We start from the raw sequence: 14601 nt of genomic DNA on the forward strand, positions 1-14601 counted from the left end.
TGGGAGGTGATACTTTATATTATTCCTGCAGTTGCTATGAGGGAACTTTTTTTTTTAATTATTAGCCAATTATGGTTTAATTTCATTTTGGAACAGATGGTTTTTGTATAGTGTAGGTTTTTCAATAAAGATTTTCTATTTTTTTAATTCATGCGTGTTGAGCCATTCATTGGGGCGTTTAACCTTCTTCCAAGTATACAGAAGACTACTTGGAGATTGAGGTTGCACTTACGTTTGGTTTTTATGTTTTTTTTCTCCATAGTATACCAACCGCTCCTCTGTAGTAATCTTTCTTTTTTTTTGGATCATGAGGACACAATATAATTTTTGACTGGCTTATTAGCAAACAAACAGGTATACCTTATAACATGGTCGGTGAGTGTATTTTCCCTTGCTGGAGGCAGAACAGTATACCCTTTGGAATCAATACTAAAAAAAAGTTATGACTATAGGAAAAGAAAAGAAAAAAAAAAACCACACACAAGGAAATCATATAGCGGGACTTACATTTGAGAGGAGCATTCCAACCTCAAATCCCTGGATACACTGGGGGCCATCTGAATAATATCCAGTAAATTTGCCATGAAAAGGAGTTGTCTGCCTGATGGTACAAGTCCCTAAAGGAAATGATAAAATTTAGTTAGGCAGGCGCATTGGAGCTACAGAGTACGCTTAACCAATGGTATTTAAGACATTCTAAAGCAAAAGTAACTATGTGAAAAGGGCTGAATTAATCAATCGTCTCCTGGGCAAAATGTCCCCACACCCATTTGTCTAGCCACTAATCTGAACACCAATATTCCCCTCTGGGTGATATATGTACATTGCAGGGATTTTAACAAACTCCAGCCATGGATGGTTCGAATCCTGCTGAACCAGCCGAGATACAAACCATTTATGGGCAGGCCAAATCTACCAAATTTGACCATTGAATGAATGTATCAAAGTTGATCGCTGGATGCCAGATTTTACATGTGATGATTGCCATTGTCTTCTACCAGCAGGGACGGAACACAATGGCTCAGCGGGAGGAATCAACACTGTCTGTATTGATGGGGGGGGGGGGGGGAATCCAGCAAATCTCTTTCCTGTAACTCGCGTGGTTGTAGTAAATACATTTGCACCATCTATGGCTTGCATAAGTCACTGTCTTATCTCACTAACTATCCTAGCTTAAAATTACCATGGCTGGCTATTTATTTATTTATTACAGCACCATCAAATTTACGCAGCTCTTTACATATATGTTGTACATTTACATCAGTCCCTAACCCTCAAGGAGCGTACAGTCTAAGGTGTACATTTGTTTGTGTTTTTTTCCCCATTCAGAGATGGTCTTACTTTAACATTCCCCTAAAACTTGGTGTATTCGTACTGCTTGGGCCTTGAAGAAGCAGATACAACAAACGCCATATAAGTGCACTTTAAAAAGGTACAGGGCCGGCGCTAGAAACCTCCCAGGCGCAATGCATCCTGGGGAAACTTGCTTCGTATTGTGAAAAAAAAAAGTGTAAACCGAGACATTATTTTCAATGGATTTTCGTTCATAAATCAAAAATTACGTTAACCGAGGCGTTCGCAAACCGAGGTACGCCTGTGCTACTATGGACCAGGCGCTTGGAGCGCACACACCTGTGACTTCCTGTCTGCCTCCAAGTCTGATGAAGTAGAAAGCTTCCCCAAAAGGCGTTCTAGCAACCAACTGTCCTTTGATGTGCGCAGGGGATGATGGAGTTATGCTACAGCTTGGAAGGCAGAAGGGAAAGCTACGAGCCAGAGGTGTGTGCCTCCAAGCACCGGGTCCATAGTGGTATATGATCCAGTGGCAGATTCTGCCCTTGCCACCGCCAGGACTTGTCAATTTGCCTTGATATGCACCGTGCGAGGATTTTCAATCTGAAGTGAACTACACGAATTCATTACAGAAAAATGCTATATTATGCCGCCGAACCTTCTTTTTGTTTTCTATTAGAAGGTAAAAAGGAATCTAAAAAAAAACAACTACATTGTACTGCCACTGTATAGTGTATGACCTGGAGCACCGAATTTCAGGTATGGCATTTTTCACAACTCTGGACACGAACTTGAGAAAAACAAACCTTTTATTTATCAGCGCTGGTTGACTAAGCAAGGACTCGTGTATGCAAGCTAAGTGCCTTGAAAAGCATCTTACAGGGTATACATATCAGCAATTACGTCACAATGCATATATTTCCTCTTTCACTTTCTGTACATTTAAAAGACTTTCTAAGCAGTGCAGGATGTGGCCTTGCTAGATAAATTATCTTCAGCTGAAAATAAGGGTGCAGGCTGCAGACTGAAACACATTATTCCACAGGAAATAAGGGAGGGGGGAAGTGAGCTGATAACCTTGCTTTGCAAACAGAGGCTGTTAGAAATGTAAAAAACTTAAGGGGAACTCTACAATATTTGGGTGCTGCCACATTGAATCACACAGCCATTCACACTCAAGCATGTTCTGACATGGTCTAACTTGCATTCTCCTGGATCGCTGACCAGTTGACTACTCTTTACAGAGAGTAGTAGAAATATCACAGATGTACATTGCACTGATGGTGGATAATGAGTGAGGAGTCTGGAGCAGCGGATTAACATGACATTTTGTGCAAACATTGGAAAAAGTGTGTTCGCCATAAGCCTGTTGTAACAGAGCTAAAGTTTGACTCGTTCCATGAAGTAACCAAGTGTTTTGGAATGGCACAGGCGGCTTAACCTCTTGCCGTCCGCCTGCTGTTTATAAACGGCAGGGCGGTGGCAGTCCAGGGTCGGGTTGCCGTCCATAAACGGCAGCCGCCTTTTCTAGCTGTGCGCGCTCCCTGGGAGCGCGCACCACCGCGATCCGGTGCCCGCTGTGTCCTCCGGACACAGTGAAACATTGATCGTCGGACGGGACCTCTGTACGAGGTCCCGATCATGTAATCACTGATTGGCGAATCAGTGATCACATGCAAAGTAGTAAGCAAGATGTCACTTGTGACATCATTGCTTACTATGTGTGAAATCTGTGAATGATCACAGAGGTCACATGGTACAAGGCTATTCACAACAGCCTTGTACCATGTGACAAGCTGTGACCACTCACAGCTCACTCAGTAATTCTCAATGACTGCAAGAATGCAGACAGAGAGAAAGAGAAATGATTGCTTTTACATCCTATATGGGTGTAAAAGCAATCAGTGTAAAAAAAAAAAAAAAATCTTCATCACCCTCCACAAGTAGTACAGTGTCACCATGGTGACAGTGTACTGCTAGGGTGACAGTATGTAAAAAAAAAAAAAAAAAAAAAAAAATAATATAAAAAAAATAAAATAAAATGTAAAAAAAAAATGTTTAAAAATTATAATTTTTGGTTATAAACTAATTTGGATTTTTTTTTTTACTAAAAAAATAACGGAATAAATTTTGGCTAAGATTTATGATGAAATATTATTTATTTGCAAAATTTTATTTAAAAAAACTTTTTTTCAAAACTTTTTCATTTACATAGTAAAAAAAATAAAAATCCCAGCGGTGAATAAATACCACCAAAATAAAGCTTTATCTGTCTCAAAAAAATGGTAAAAAATTCATATGGCTACAGTATTGCATGACCGCGCAATTGTCATTCAAAGTGTGATAGCGCTGAAAGCTAAAAATTGCCCTGGACAGGAAGGGGTATAAGTGTCCGGACAGGAAGTGGTTAAGGAGGGGCAGAAAAAAGCCAATGATGCAAGAAGTAGGCAGCAAAAGGCACAAATAACAGATGCAGATGTGGAAAATGAAAAAAGGTACTGGTATCTGGAGAAAAAAAAACTGGAATTCTGGCCTAATAACTGGATTCTCCAGCACAATACTCCTGTACATGATGCTGATGATGTGTTCGAGTAACTGGCTTAGAAATTTATTCAAAAACTTGGCCAACCACCTTATTCCCCCGACACAGCACCCTGCGACTTTAGGCCATTTCCAAATTTTAAAAAATGCCTTATAAAGGGCACAGATTTAAGGAAATTCTAAACATCCAACGCAGTTCGACAAAGTATTCTGGAAAACAAATTCCAGGAATGTTTCTGGCAGTGGCACAGTCATCTAGAAAAGCGTGTCCCTTCACAAGGAAATACTTTAAAGGTGACAGCAACCGCTAGTGTATAGGCAAGCAAAAAAATTTTTTTTGGTAATTTTACAGTCCTTTTCAGGATTTAAGCTGTCACACCTCATACATTAGTCCAAGCTTGATCAAAGTAACTATGTAAAAATATCCATCACTGGAATTCTTTAAAAAGCAAATCTATGGTCTCTGAAGATGGGGGGGGTCTAGGTCGATCATTTTCTAAGCAAACTGATTTGGTCATAGGACTGACACAAAGTGAAGAACTGCAGATTATTATTATATACAATATAATACATTTACAATGTATATAATATATACATTATAATACAGGACTTGTATAGTGGCAACAGTTTGCGCAGCGCTTTACAAAATGAAGGTATAAGATTACAATACAATTTGGTACAAGAAGAAACAGAGGGCCCGGCTCTGGGTGATACAAAAGGTAATAGCTGTGGGGGGGATGAGCTGATGGGAGGAAATAAATGGTGGTTTACTAGGTAGAAGCAGGATAGGCTTCTTTAAAGACAAAGGTTTTCAGGGATCGTCTAAAGGTGGATAGATTAGGAGATAGACAGATTGGGGTAGGGAGTTCTATAGGATGGGAGAAGCTCGGGAGAAGTCTTGGAAGCAAACATGGGAGGAGGTGACACGGGAACTAGAGAGCAGAAGGTCTTGCGAGCATCGGAGAGAGAACGGTTGATATTTTGAGACCAGATTGGTGATGTAGCTGGGGCAGAGTTGTGGATGGCTTTGTAAGTTGTTGTTAGTATTTTTAATTTCATTTGTCGGGCAAGTAGAAGCCAGTGGAGGGATTGGCAGAGAGGGGTAGCAGACACTGGATTTCAGGGGAAGGATAAGCTTTGACATCAATGTTCACTTTTCTTACCATCACAGAATGTGAACATTCTAATAATTGGCCCTAGTATGCGATTGTGAGGACAATCCAAGAAGGTGAGGGTACACCTGTAAATCATGTGGTGGCATGGAATGTAGTGGAGACTGGGGGTGCTTGAAGTTATACACTTGATGAGGAATTAGAAAATTCATGGATGGTGAAAGTAGGGAGGACTTTTTGCTTACAGACTGTTTTGCACATGGGTAATGTGTTTACGCACAGTGGACTTATTGATCTATCTATATACACACACAGGTTATAGTTTTAACCACTTCTCCACTGGGCCAATTCTGACATTTCTATCCTACATGAAAAAAAAAATAATAATACCACAGTATTTTGCTTTTACTCAGAACCCCCCAAACATTGTATATATTTTTAGTAGAGAATCTAGAGCACAGGTGTCAAACTCAAGGCCCGTAGGCCAAATCCGGCCCTCCAGGCCATTTCATGTGGCCCTTGCACCTCTCCTGCAGGTACCCCCTAGTCTCCGCCCCCACCTTGTCTAAGCAGTCGGCAGCAGAGACAAGAATAGAACAAATCTGCTCATCCCCGCAACCCCTCATCTCTGCCTGCCCTGGACTCAGCATTCAGCAGACTTTGGTAACTGACTCCACTCCTCCTCCAGACCCTGCACTTTCTGCTTTCCAGCTCTGTCCCCAAAGGGGGTGCACGGTGATGTTAGGTAAGGTGTGTAATCCTGACATCTGATGTACGGGGGGGGGGGGGGGCTCTGGACATCTAGTCTTACAGATACAACTAGCCCTGTGAAGGCAACCATAATGCGGATACGGCCCCATGATGATATGGAGTTGGACACCCCTGCTCTAGAGAATAGAATGGTGAATGTAGCAATTTTTTATGTCTCACAGTATTTCACATGCAATTTTTTATTTGGAGAAAACACACACCTAAATTGTCTTTGCTTCACACAAACACTATATAAAATATCCAATTTTTGGTTAAAATATAAAAGATCATGTCAGGCCAAGTAAATGGATACATAGGCAGCACTTTAAAAGCCTTTATAGGTTACCAGTTCAGAATTACGCAGGTCTGCAGCCAAAAGTATTGTTCTCGCTCAGACGTTCGCAACGATACCTCACAAGTGTGGTGTAATCGCAGTGGGACTTGCATATGCAATTGCACATAAGCATGCAGAGGAGGGGATGATTTTTTTTTTTAGTATTTATTTGAAAAACTTTTGTTTAAATCAACTTTTTTGCTTTCACAAGGGATGAAAAACAATCACAGCAGGTCACATGACAGTTGTATACAATGGATGGCTTCATTCATGCCATCCATTGCATACTAGTGTCTAGCTGTGAACGGTCACAGCGATCACATGCACATGTCATGTGATTAACTGTGGCCAAATCACAGCTAAGCACAAAAAAAAAAAAAAAAAAACCCTGAATGAATCGATGTCATTCAGGTAAATGCTTGCTTATAGCAAAGTAATTCTTTGCTATAAGCAAATTGTGTAAAAAAAAAAAATTACTGATCACTTCCCCAAAGTGATCCTTACAAGTGATCCTTACTATGGTAACATTGTACTACTTTGGACATAGTAAAATATGAAAAAAAAAATAATAATAAAATAATATATTTATTTATTTTTTCCATATTGTCACCAGTCAGTGTCCTTGATCACCGTCATGCCAGTTATAGGATGATGGTGTACTGCACTGGTGACAGTATGTAAAAAAAAAAAATAGTGAAAATAATTTTTTTAATTTTTTCATTTCCGAAAAATGACAAAAAAAACACAACTTCAAAAAACTCGCCATGCCTCTTATGAAGTACGTCGGTCTGTCTACTTTGCAAAAAGGGGTCATTTGGGGGATATCTTTACTGTTCTGACATTCTTGGACCTCAAGAAATTAGATTGGCCGTCAGTACTTCAGGATTGATCAATTTTCAGATCTATACCATAGTTTGTGAATTCTATAACTTTCCTACAAACTAAAAAATACATCCTAATTTGGGTTATTTTCACCAAAGACATGTAGTAGAATACATCTTGGCCTAAATTTATGAAGAACAATTATTTATTTGCAAACTTTTATAACAGAAACAAAGAAAAATGTGTTTTTTTTTCAAAATTTTCGGTCTTTTTTTGTTAATTTAGCAAAAAATAAAAACCCCAGCGGTGATTAAATACCACCAAAAGAAAGCTCTAGTTGTGTGAAGAAAATAACATTTTAGTTTGGGTACAGTGTTGTATGACCACGCAATTGTCATTCAAAGTGTGAGAGCGCTGAAACCTGAAAAATGGCCTGGGCAGGAAGGTGTAAAATTGCCCGGTATTGAATTGGTTAAACCCCAAATCTCTACACTGGCCTCCAATGCAGCTGATCAGTCACAGTTTGGTCTGATTGGCTACTTAACGGCCAGGTATAAAAAGAGCCAAAACTGGAACTGCCAAAATCCTTGTTGCTTCTGGGGTCATAAGAGGAAGGAACAATGCAGTTCTCTCTCAGCGTAGAGGCACTATTACAGCCGGTCGCAGCGGTCCCAGGTTCTGCGATCAGACAGGAGAGGTCAGGAAAGACGGCAGCGAAAGGGAGGAGAGGGGGGTTTAGACACTATTCCGCCACCCACAGAAGTGATCCAGTTGCTGTTCAGCCTCTCTAATCACTTCTACTTAACTACTTCCCGCCCGGCCGTCATTTTACTTCTTGTCCCTCCAGTAGGGTGTCATAGGAATATATAAGAATATGCATGCATCATACATTCTAGGGGGGTACAACTGGGGGGTCAATGGTGGAGAAGGATCTGGGGGTTCTGGTAGATCACAAGCTTAACCCCTTCCCGCCGACGCCTCCCAGCCCTTTAAGAGATTCTGACGTCGGGAGGCGGGGCGCTGGGGCGTGGTTTAGGAATCATGTGACCGCCGTGATGACGCGTCACGGCGGTCACATGATCGGGAAAGGTCCCGTTCGAAAGAGCGGAGCGGGACCTTTCCGTGAGTACTACACATGTGTGCGGGGAGCGCGCAGGGCGCGCGCTCTCAGCACATATGTATTTAGTTCCATGGACGCAAATGTGCGGCCGCTCGGCGTCTAGGCCCAGACGCCGGGAGGCCGCACATCTGCGTGCGGCCGGCGCAAAGGGGTTAATAATGGCATGCAATGCCAAGCTGCGGGTTCTAAAGCGAGCAAAATCCTCTCTTGTATTAAGAGGTATAGACTCCAGAGAGAGAGATATCATATTACCCCGGTACAAATCATTAGTAACACCTCATCTGGAATATGCAGTTCAGTTTTGGGCACCAAATCACAAGAAAATTGGGGAACTGGAGAAAGTACAAAGAAGGGCAACCAAACTGATAAGAGGCATGGAGGAGCTCAGCAGTATTAGACAAACTGAATTTATTCTCTCTTGAGAAGAGAAGATTAAGGGGGGATATGATCTCCATGTATAATACATAAGGGGGGATATGATCTCCATGTATAATACATAAGGGGGGATATGATCTCCATGTATAATACATAAGGGGGGATATGATCTCCATGTATAATACATAAGGGGGGATATGATCAGCATGTATAATACATAAGGGGTGGATATGATCACCATGTATAATACATAAGGGGGGATATGATCTCCATGTATAATACATAAGGGGGGATATGATCACCATGTATAATACATAAGGGGGGATATGATCTCCATGTATAATACATAAGGGGGGATATGATCTCCATGTATAATACATAAGGGGGGATATGATCTCCATGTATAATACATAAGGGGTGATATGATCTAAATGTATAATACATAAGGGGGGATATGATCTCCATGTATAATACATAAGGGGGGATATGATCTCCATGTATAATACATAAGGGGGGATATGATCTCCATGTATAATACATAAGGGGGGATATGATCTCCATGTATAATACATAAGGGGGGGATATGATCTCCATGTATAATACATAAGGGGTGGATATGATCACCATGTATAATACATAAGGGGGGATATGATCTCCATGTATAATACATAAGGGGGGATATGATCTCCATGTGTAATACATAAGGGGGGATAGGATCTCCATGTGTAATACATAAGGAGGGATAGGATCTCCATGTATAATACATAAGGGGGGATATGATCTCCATGTATAATACATAAGGGGGGATATGATCTCCATGTATAATACATAAGGGGGATATGATCTCCACGTATAATACATAAGGGGGGGATATGATCACCACGTATAATACATAAGGGGGGGATATGATCTCCATGTATAATACATAAGGGGGATATGATCTCCATGTATAATACATAAGGGGGGATATGATCACCATGTATAATACATAAGGGGGGATATGATCTCCATGTATAATACATAAGGGGGGATATGATCTCCATGTATAATACATAAGGGGGGATATGATCTCCATGTATAATACATAAGGGGGGATATGATCTCCATGTATAAATACATCAGTGGTTCATATAGTGAACTCGGTGTAGAGTTATTCACCCTGAGGTCATCACAGAGGATAAGGGGCACTCTGTATGTCTGGAGGAAAGGAGATTTAATATCCAAACATGGAAAGGTTTCTTCACAGTGAGAGCTGTGAGAATGTGGAATAGACTCCCTCAAGAGTTGGTTCTGGCCAGCTCAGTGGATTGCTTTAAAAAAGTCCTGGATTGTTTCTTAGATACACAGAATATAACTGGATACTAACATTTATAGGTAATGTTGATCCAGGGAATATCCGATTGCCTCTCGGGGGATCAGGAAGGAATTTTTTTCCCTGCAGGAGCAAATTGGATCATGGTTTGCTGGGTTTTTTGCCTTCCTCTGGATCAACTGTGGGTATAGGATTATAACTTTTTTTTTTTTTTTTTTAAATGGTTGAAGTGGATGGACTTTTGTCTTTTTTCAGCCAGACTATGTAACTATGTATGTAACAATTACCGCATTTTTCGCTCCATAAGACGCACTTTTTTCCCAAAAAAATGTCAGTGCGTCTTATGGAGCGAATGTAAAGCGGCCGGTCTGGTGTTTCTGCCGCCACCATGTCAGAATATCGGGCCGGCCGCTCAGCTCTTCTCTCCTGCAGGACCTTACCTGTTCCTCGCTCCAGCGCTGCAGTCTTCCCGCGGCGGCTTCTGTGACAGCCGGGTGCCCACTGTGCATGCACGAGAAGCGCTGCATTTTGTGAATGGTCCGGTGTTTTCTGGGACACATGACAGGTCCCAGAAGGCTCCGGACCATTCACAAAGCACAGCGCTTCTCGTGCATGCACAGTGGGCACCCGGCTGTCACAGAAGCCGCCGCGGGAAGAAGGAAGGACAACTCCGCGGAAGTGGGAGCGGGTACTTGTCAAATTCAGGTACCCGGTCATCCCCTGTACTGTGTCCGCGGTCTCTGGTCATCCCCTGTACTGTGTCCGCGGTCTCTGGTCATCCCCTGTACTGTGTCCGCGGTCTCTGGTCATCCCCTGTACTGTGTCCGCAGTCTCTGGTCATCCCCTGTACTGTGTCCGCAGTCTCTGGTCATCCCCTGTACTGTGTCCGCAGTCTCTGGTCATCCCCTGTACTGTGTCCGCAGTCTCTGGTCATCCCCTGTACTGTGTCCGCAGTCTCTGGTCATCCCCTGTACTGTGTCCGCAGTCTCTGGTCATCCCCTGTACTGTGTCCGCAGTCTCTGGTCATCCCCTGTACTGTGTCCGCAGTCTCTGGTCATCCCCTGTACTGTGTCCGCAGTCTCTGGTCATCCCCTGTACTGTGTCCGCAGTCTCTGGTCATCCCCTGTACTGTGTCCGCAGTCTCTGGTCATCCCCTGTACTGTGTCCGCAGTCTCTGGTCATCCCCTGTACTGTGTCCGCAGTCTCTGGTCATCCCCTGTACTGTGTCCGCAGTCTCTGGTCATCCCCTGTACTGTGTCCGCAGTCTCTGGTCATCCCCTGTACTGTGTCCGCAGTCTCTGGTCATCCCCTGTACTGTGTCCGCAGTCTCTGGTCATCCCCTGTACTGTGTCCGCAGTCTCTGGTCATCCCCTGTACTGTGTCCGCAGTCTCTGGTCATCCCCTGTACTGTGTCCGCAGTCTCTGGTCATCCCCTGTACTGTGTCCGCAGTCTCTGGTCATCCCCTGTACTGTGTCCGCAGTCTCTGGTCATCCCCTGTACTGTGTCCGCAGTCTCTGGTCATCCCCTGTACTGTGTCCGCAGTCTCTGGTCATCCCCTGTACTGTGTCCGCAGTCTCTGGTCATCCCCTGTACTGTGTCCGCAGTCTCTGGTCATCCCCTGTACTGTGTCCGCAGTCTCTGGTCATCCCCTGTACTGTGTCCGCAGTCTCTGGTCATCCCCTGTACTGTGTCCGCAGTCTCTGGTCATCCCCTGTACTGTGTCCGCAGTCTCTGGTCATCCCCTGTACTGTGTCCGCAGTCTCTGGTCATCCCCTGTACTGTGTCCGCAGTCTCTGGTCATCCCCTGTACTGTGTCCGCAGTCTCTGGTCATCCCCTGTACTGTGTCCGCAGTCTCTGGTCATCCCCTGTACTGTGTCCGCAGTCTCTGGTCATCCCCTGTACTGTGTCCGCAGTCTCTGGTCATCCCCTGTACTGTGTCCGCAGTCTCTGGTCATCCCCTGTACTGTGTCCGCAGTCTCTGGTCATCCCCTGTACTGTGTCCGCAGTCTCTGGTCATCCCCTGTACTGTGTCCGCAGTCTCTGGTCATCCCCTGTACTGTGTCCGCAGTCTCTGGTCATCCCCTGTACTGTGTCCGCAGTCTCTGGTCATCCCCTGTACTGTGTCCGCAGTCTCTGGTCATCCCCTGTACTGTGTCCGCAGTCTCTGGTCATCCCCTGTACTGTGTCCGCAGTCTCTGGTCATCCCCTGTACTGTGTCCGCAGTCTCTGGTCATCCCCTGTACTGTGTCCGCAGTCTCTGGTCATCCCCTGTACTGTGTCCGCAGTCTCTGGTCATCCCCTGTACTGTGTCCGCAGTCTCTGGTCATCCCCTGTACTGTGTCCGCAGTCTCTGGTCATCCCCTGTACTGTGTCCGCAGTCTCTGGTCATCCCCTGTACTGTGTCCGCAGTCTCTGGTCATCCCCTGTACTGTGTCCGCAGTCTCTGGTCATCCCCTGTACTGTGTCCGCAGTCTCTGGTCATCCCCTGTACTGTGTCCGCAGTCTCTGGTCATCCCCTGTACTGTGTCCGCAGTCTCTGGTCATCCCCTGTACTGTGTCCGCAGTCTCTGGTCATCCCCTGTACTGTGTCCGCAGTCTCTGGTCATCCCCTGTACTGTGTCCGCAGTCTCTGGTCATCCCCTGTACTGTGTCCGCAGTCTCTGGTCATCCCCTGTACTGTGTCCGCAGTCTCTGGTCATCCCCTGTACTGTGTCCGCAGTCTCTGGTCATCCCCTGTACTGTGTCCGCAGTCTCTGGTCATCCCCTGTACTGTGTCCGCAGTCTCTGGTCATCCCCTGTACTGTGTCCGCAGTCTCTGGTCATCCCCTGTACTGTGTCCGCAGTCTCTGGTCATCCCCTGTACTGTGTCCGCAGTCTCTGGTCATCCCCTGTACTGTGTCCGCAGTCTCTGGTCATCCCCTGTACTGTGTCCGCAGTCTCTGGTCATCCCCTGTACTGTGTCCGCAGTCTCTGGTCATCCCCTGTACTGTGTCCGCAGTCTCTGGTCATCCCCTGTACTGTGTCCGCAGTCTCTGGTCATCCCCTGTACTGTGTCCGCAGTCTCTGGTCATCCCCTGTACTGTGTCCGCAGTCTCTGGTCATCCCCTGTACTGTGTCCGCAGTCTCTGGTCATCCCCTGTACTGTGTCCGCAGTCTCTGGTCATCCCCTGTACTGTGTCCGCAGTCTCTGGTCATCCCCTGTACTGTGTCCGCAGTCTCTGGTCATCCCCTGTACTGTGTCCGCAGTCTCTGGTCATCCCCTGTACTGTGTCCGCAGTCTCTGGTCATCCCCTGTACTGTGTCCGCAGTCTCTGGTCATCCCCTGTACTGTGTCCGCAGTCTCTGGTCATCCCCTGTACTGTGTCCGCAGTCTCTGGTCATCCCCTGTACTGTGTCCGCAGTCTCTGGTCATCCCCTGTACTGTGTCCGCAGTCTCTGGTCATCCCCTGTACTGTGTCCGCAGTCTCTGGTCATCCCCTGTACTGTGTCCGCAGTCTCTGGTCATCCCCTGTACTGTGTCCGCAGTCTCTGGTCATCCCCTGTACTGTGTCCGCAGTCTCTGGTCATCCCCTGTACTGTGTCCGCAGTCTCTGGTCATCCCCTGTACTGTGTCCGCAGTCTCTGGTCATCCCCTGTACTGTGTCCGCAGTCTCTGGTCATCCCCTGTACTGTGTCCGCAGTCTCTGGTCATCCCCTGTACTGTGTCCGCAGTCTCTGGTCATCCCCTGTACTGTGTCCGCAGTCTCTGGTCATCCCCTGTACTGTGTCCGCAGTCTCTGGTCATCCCCTGTACTGTGTCCGCAGTCTCTGGTCATCCCCTGTACTGTGTCCGCAGTCTCTGGTCATCCCCTGTACTGTGTCCGCAGTCTCTGGTCATCCCCTGTACTGTGTCCGCAGTCTCTGGTCATCCCCTGTACTGTGTCCGCAGTCTCTGGTCATCCCCTGTACTGTGTCCGCAGTCTCTGGTCATCCCCTGTACTGTGTCCGCAGTCTCTGGTCATCCCCTGTACTGTGTCCGCAGTCTCTGGTCATCCCCTGTACTGTGTCCGCAGTCTCTGGTCATCCCCTGTACTGTGTCCGCAGTCTCTGGTCATCCCCTGTACTGTGTCCGCAGTCTCTGGTCATCCCCTGTACTGTGTCCGCAGTCTCTGGTCATCCCCTGTACTGTGTCCGCAGTCTCTGGTCATCCCCTGTACTGTGTCCGCAGTCTCTGGTCATCCCCTGTACTGTGTCCGCAGTCTCTGGTCATCCCCTGTACTGTGTCCGCAGTCTCTGGTCATCCCCTGTACTGTGTCCGCAGTCTCTGGTCATCCCCTGTACTGTGTCCGCAGTCTCTGGTCATCCCCTGTACTGTGTCCGCAGTCTCTGGTCATCCCCTGTACTGTGTCCGCAGTCTCTGGTCATCCCCTGTACTGTGTCCGCAGTCTCTGGTCATCCCCTGTACTGTGTCCGCAGTCTCTGGTCATCCCCTGTACTGTGTCCGCAGTCTCTGGTCATCCCCTGTACTGTGTCCGCAGTCTCTGGTCATCCCCTGTACTGTGTCCGCAGTCTCTGGTCATCTCCTGTAGTATGTCCGCAGTCTCTGGTCATCTCCTGTAGTATGTCCGCAGTCTCTGGTCATCTCCTGTACTGTGTCTGCAGTCCATTGGTTCAGAATATTTTTTTTTCTTGTTTTTCTCCTCTAAAACCTAGGTTCGTCTTATGGTCAGGTGTGTCTTATGGAGCAAAAAATACGGTATTTATTTGCAAACTTTTAGAACAGAAACAAAGAAACATGTTTTTGTTTAGTTTTTTTCAAAATTTTAGGTCTTTTGTTAATTTAGCAAAGACAAAAAAAAAATAAACCCCAGTGGTGATTAAATACAACCAAAAAAAAAAAAAACCTCTAGTCGTGTGAACAAATTGTTTGAATGACAATTGCGCTGTCATGCAACACTGTA

At 45.7% G+C, this 14601-nt stretch overlaps 1 protein-coding gene across 1 annotated transcript in view; it reads right to left on the minus strand.

Annotated features, from left to right (window-relative positions):
• Nucleotides 1–14601, minus strand: part of HAUS7 (HAUS augmin like complex subunit 7) — a 217336-nt gene that overhangs the window by 48432 nt on the left and 154303 nt on the right. Inside the window, exon 6 of the mRNA XM_089674933.1 lies at nucleotides 508–617. Within this exon, the coding sequence (XP_089531059.1) occupies nucleotides 508–617 (110 nt within the window). The remainder of the gene's footprint in view (nucleotides 1–507; nucleotides 618–14601) is intronic.

This window comes from Staurois parvus, unplaced genomic scaffold, assembly GCF_062004578.1.
Source record: "Staurois parvus isolate SC_StPar_1 unplaced genomic scaffold, SC_StPar_1.0 ptg000154l, whole genome shotgun sequence".
Taxonomy (NCBI): Eukaryota; Metazoa; Chordata; class Amphibia; order Anura; family Ranidae; genus Staurois; species Staurois parvus.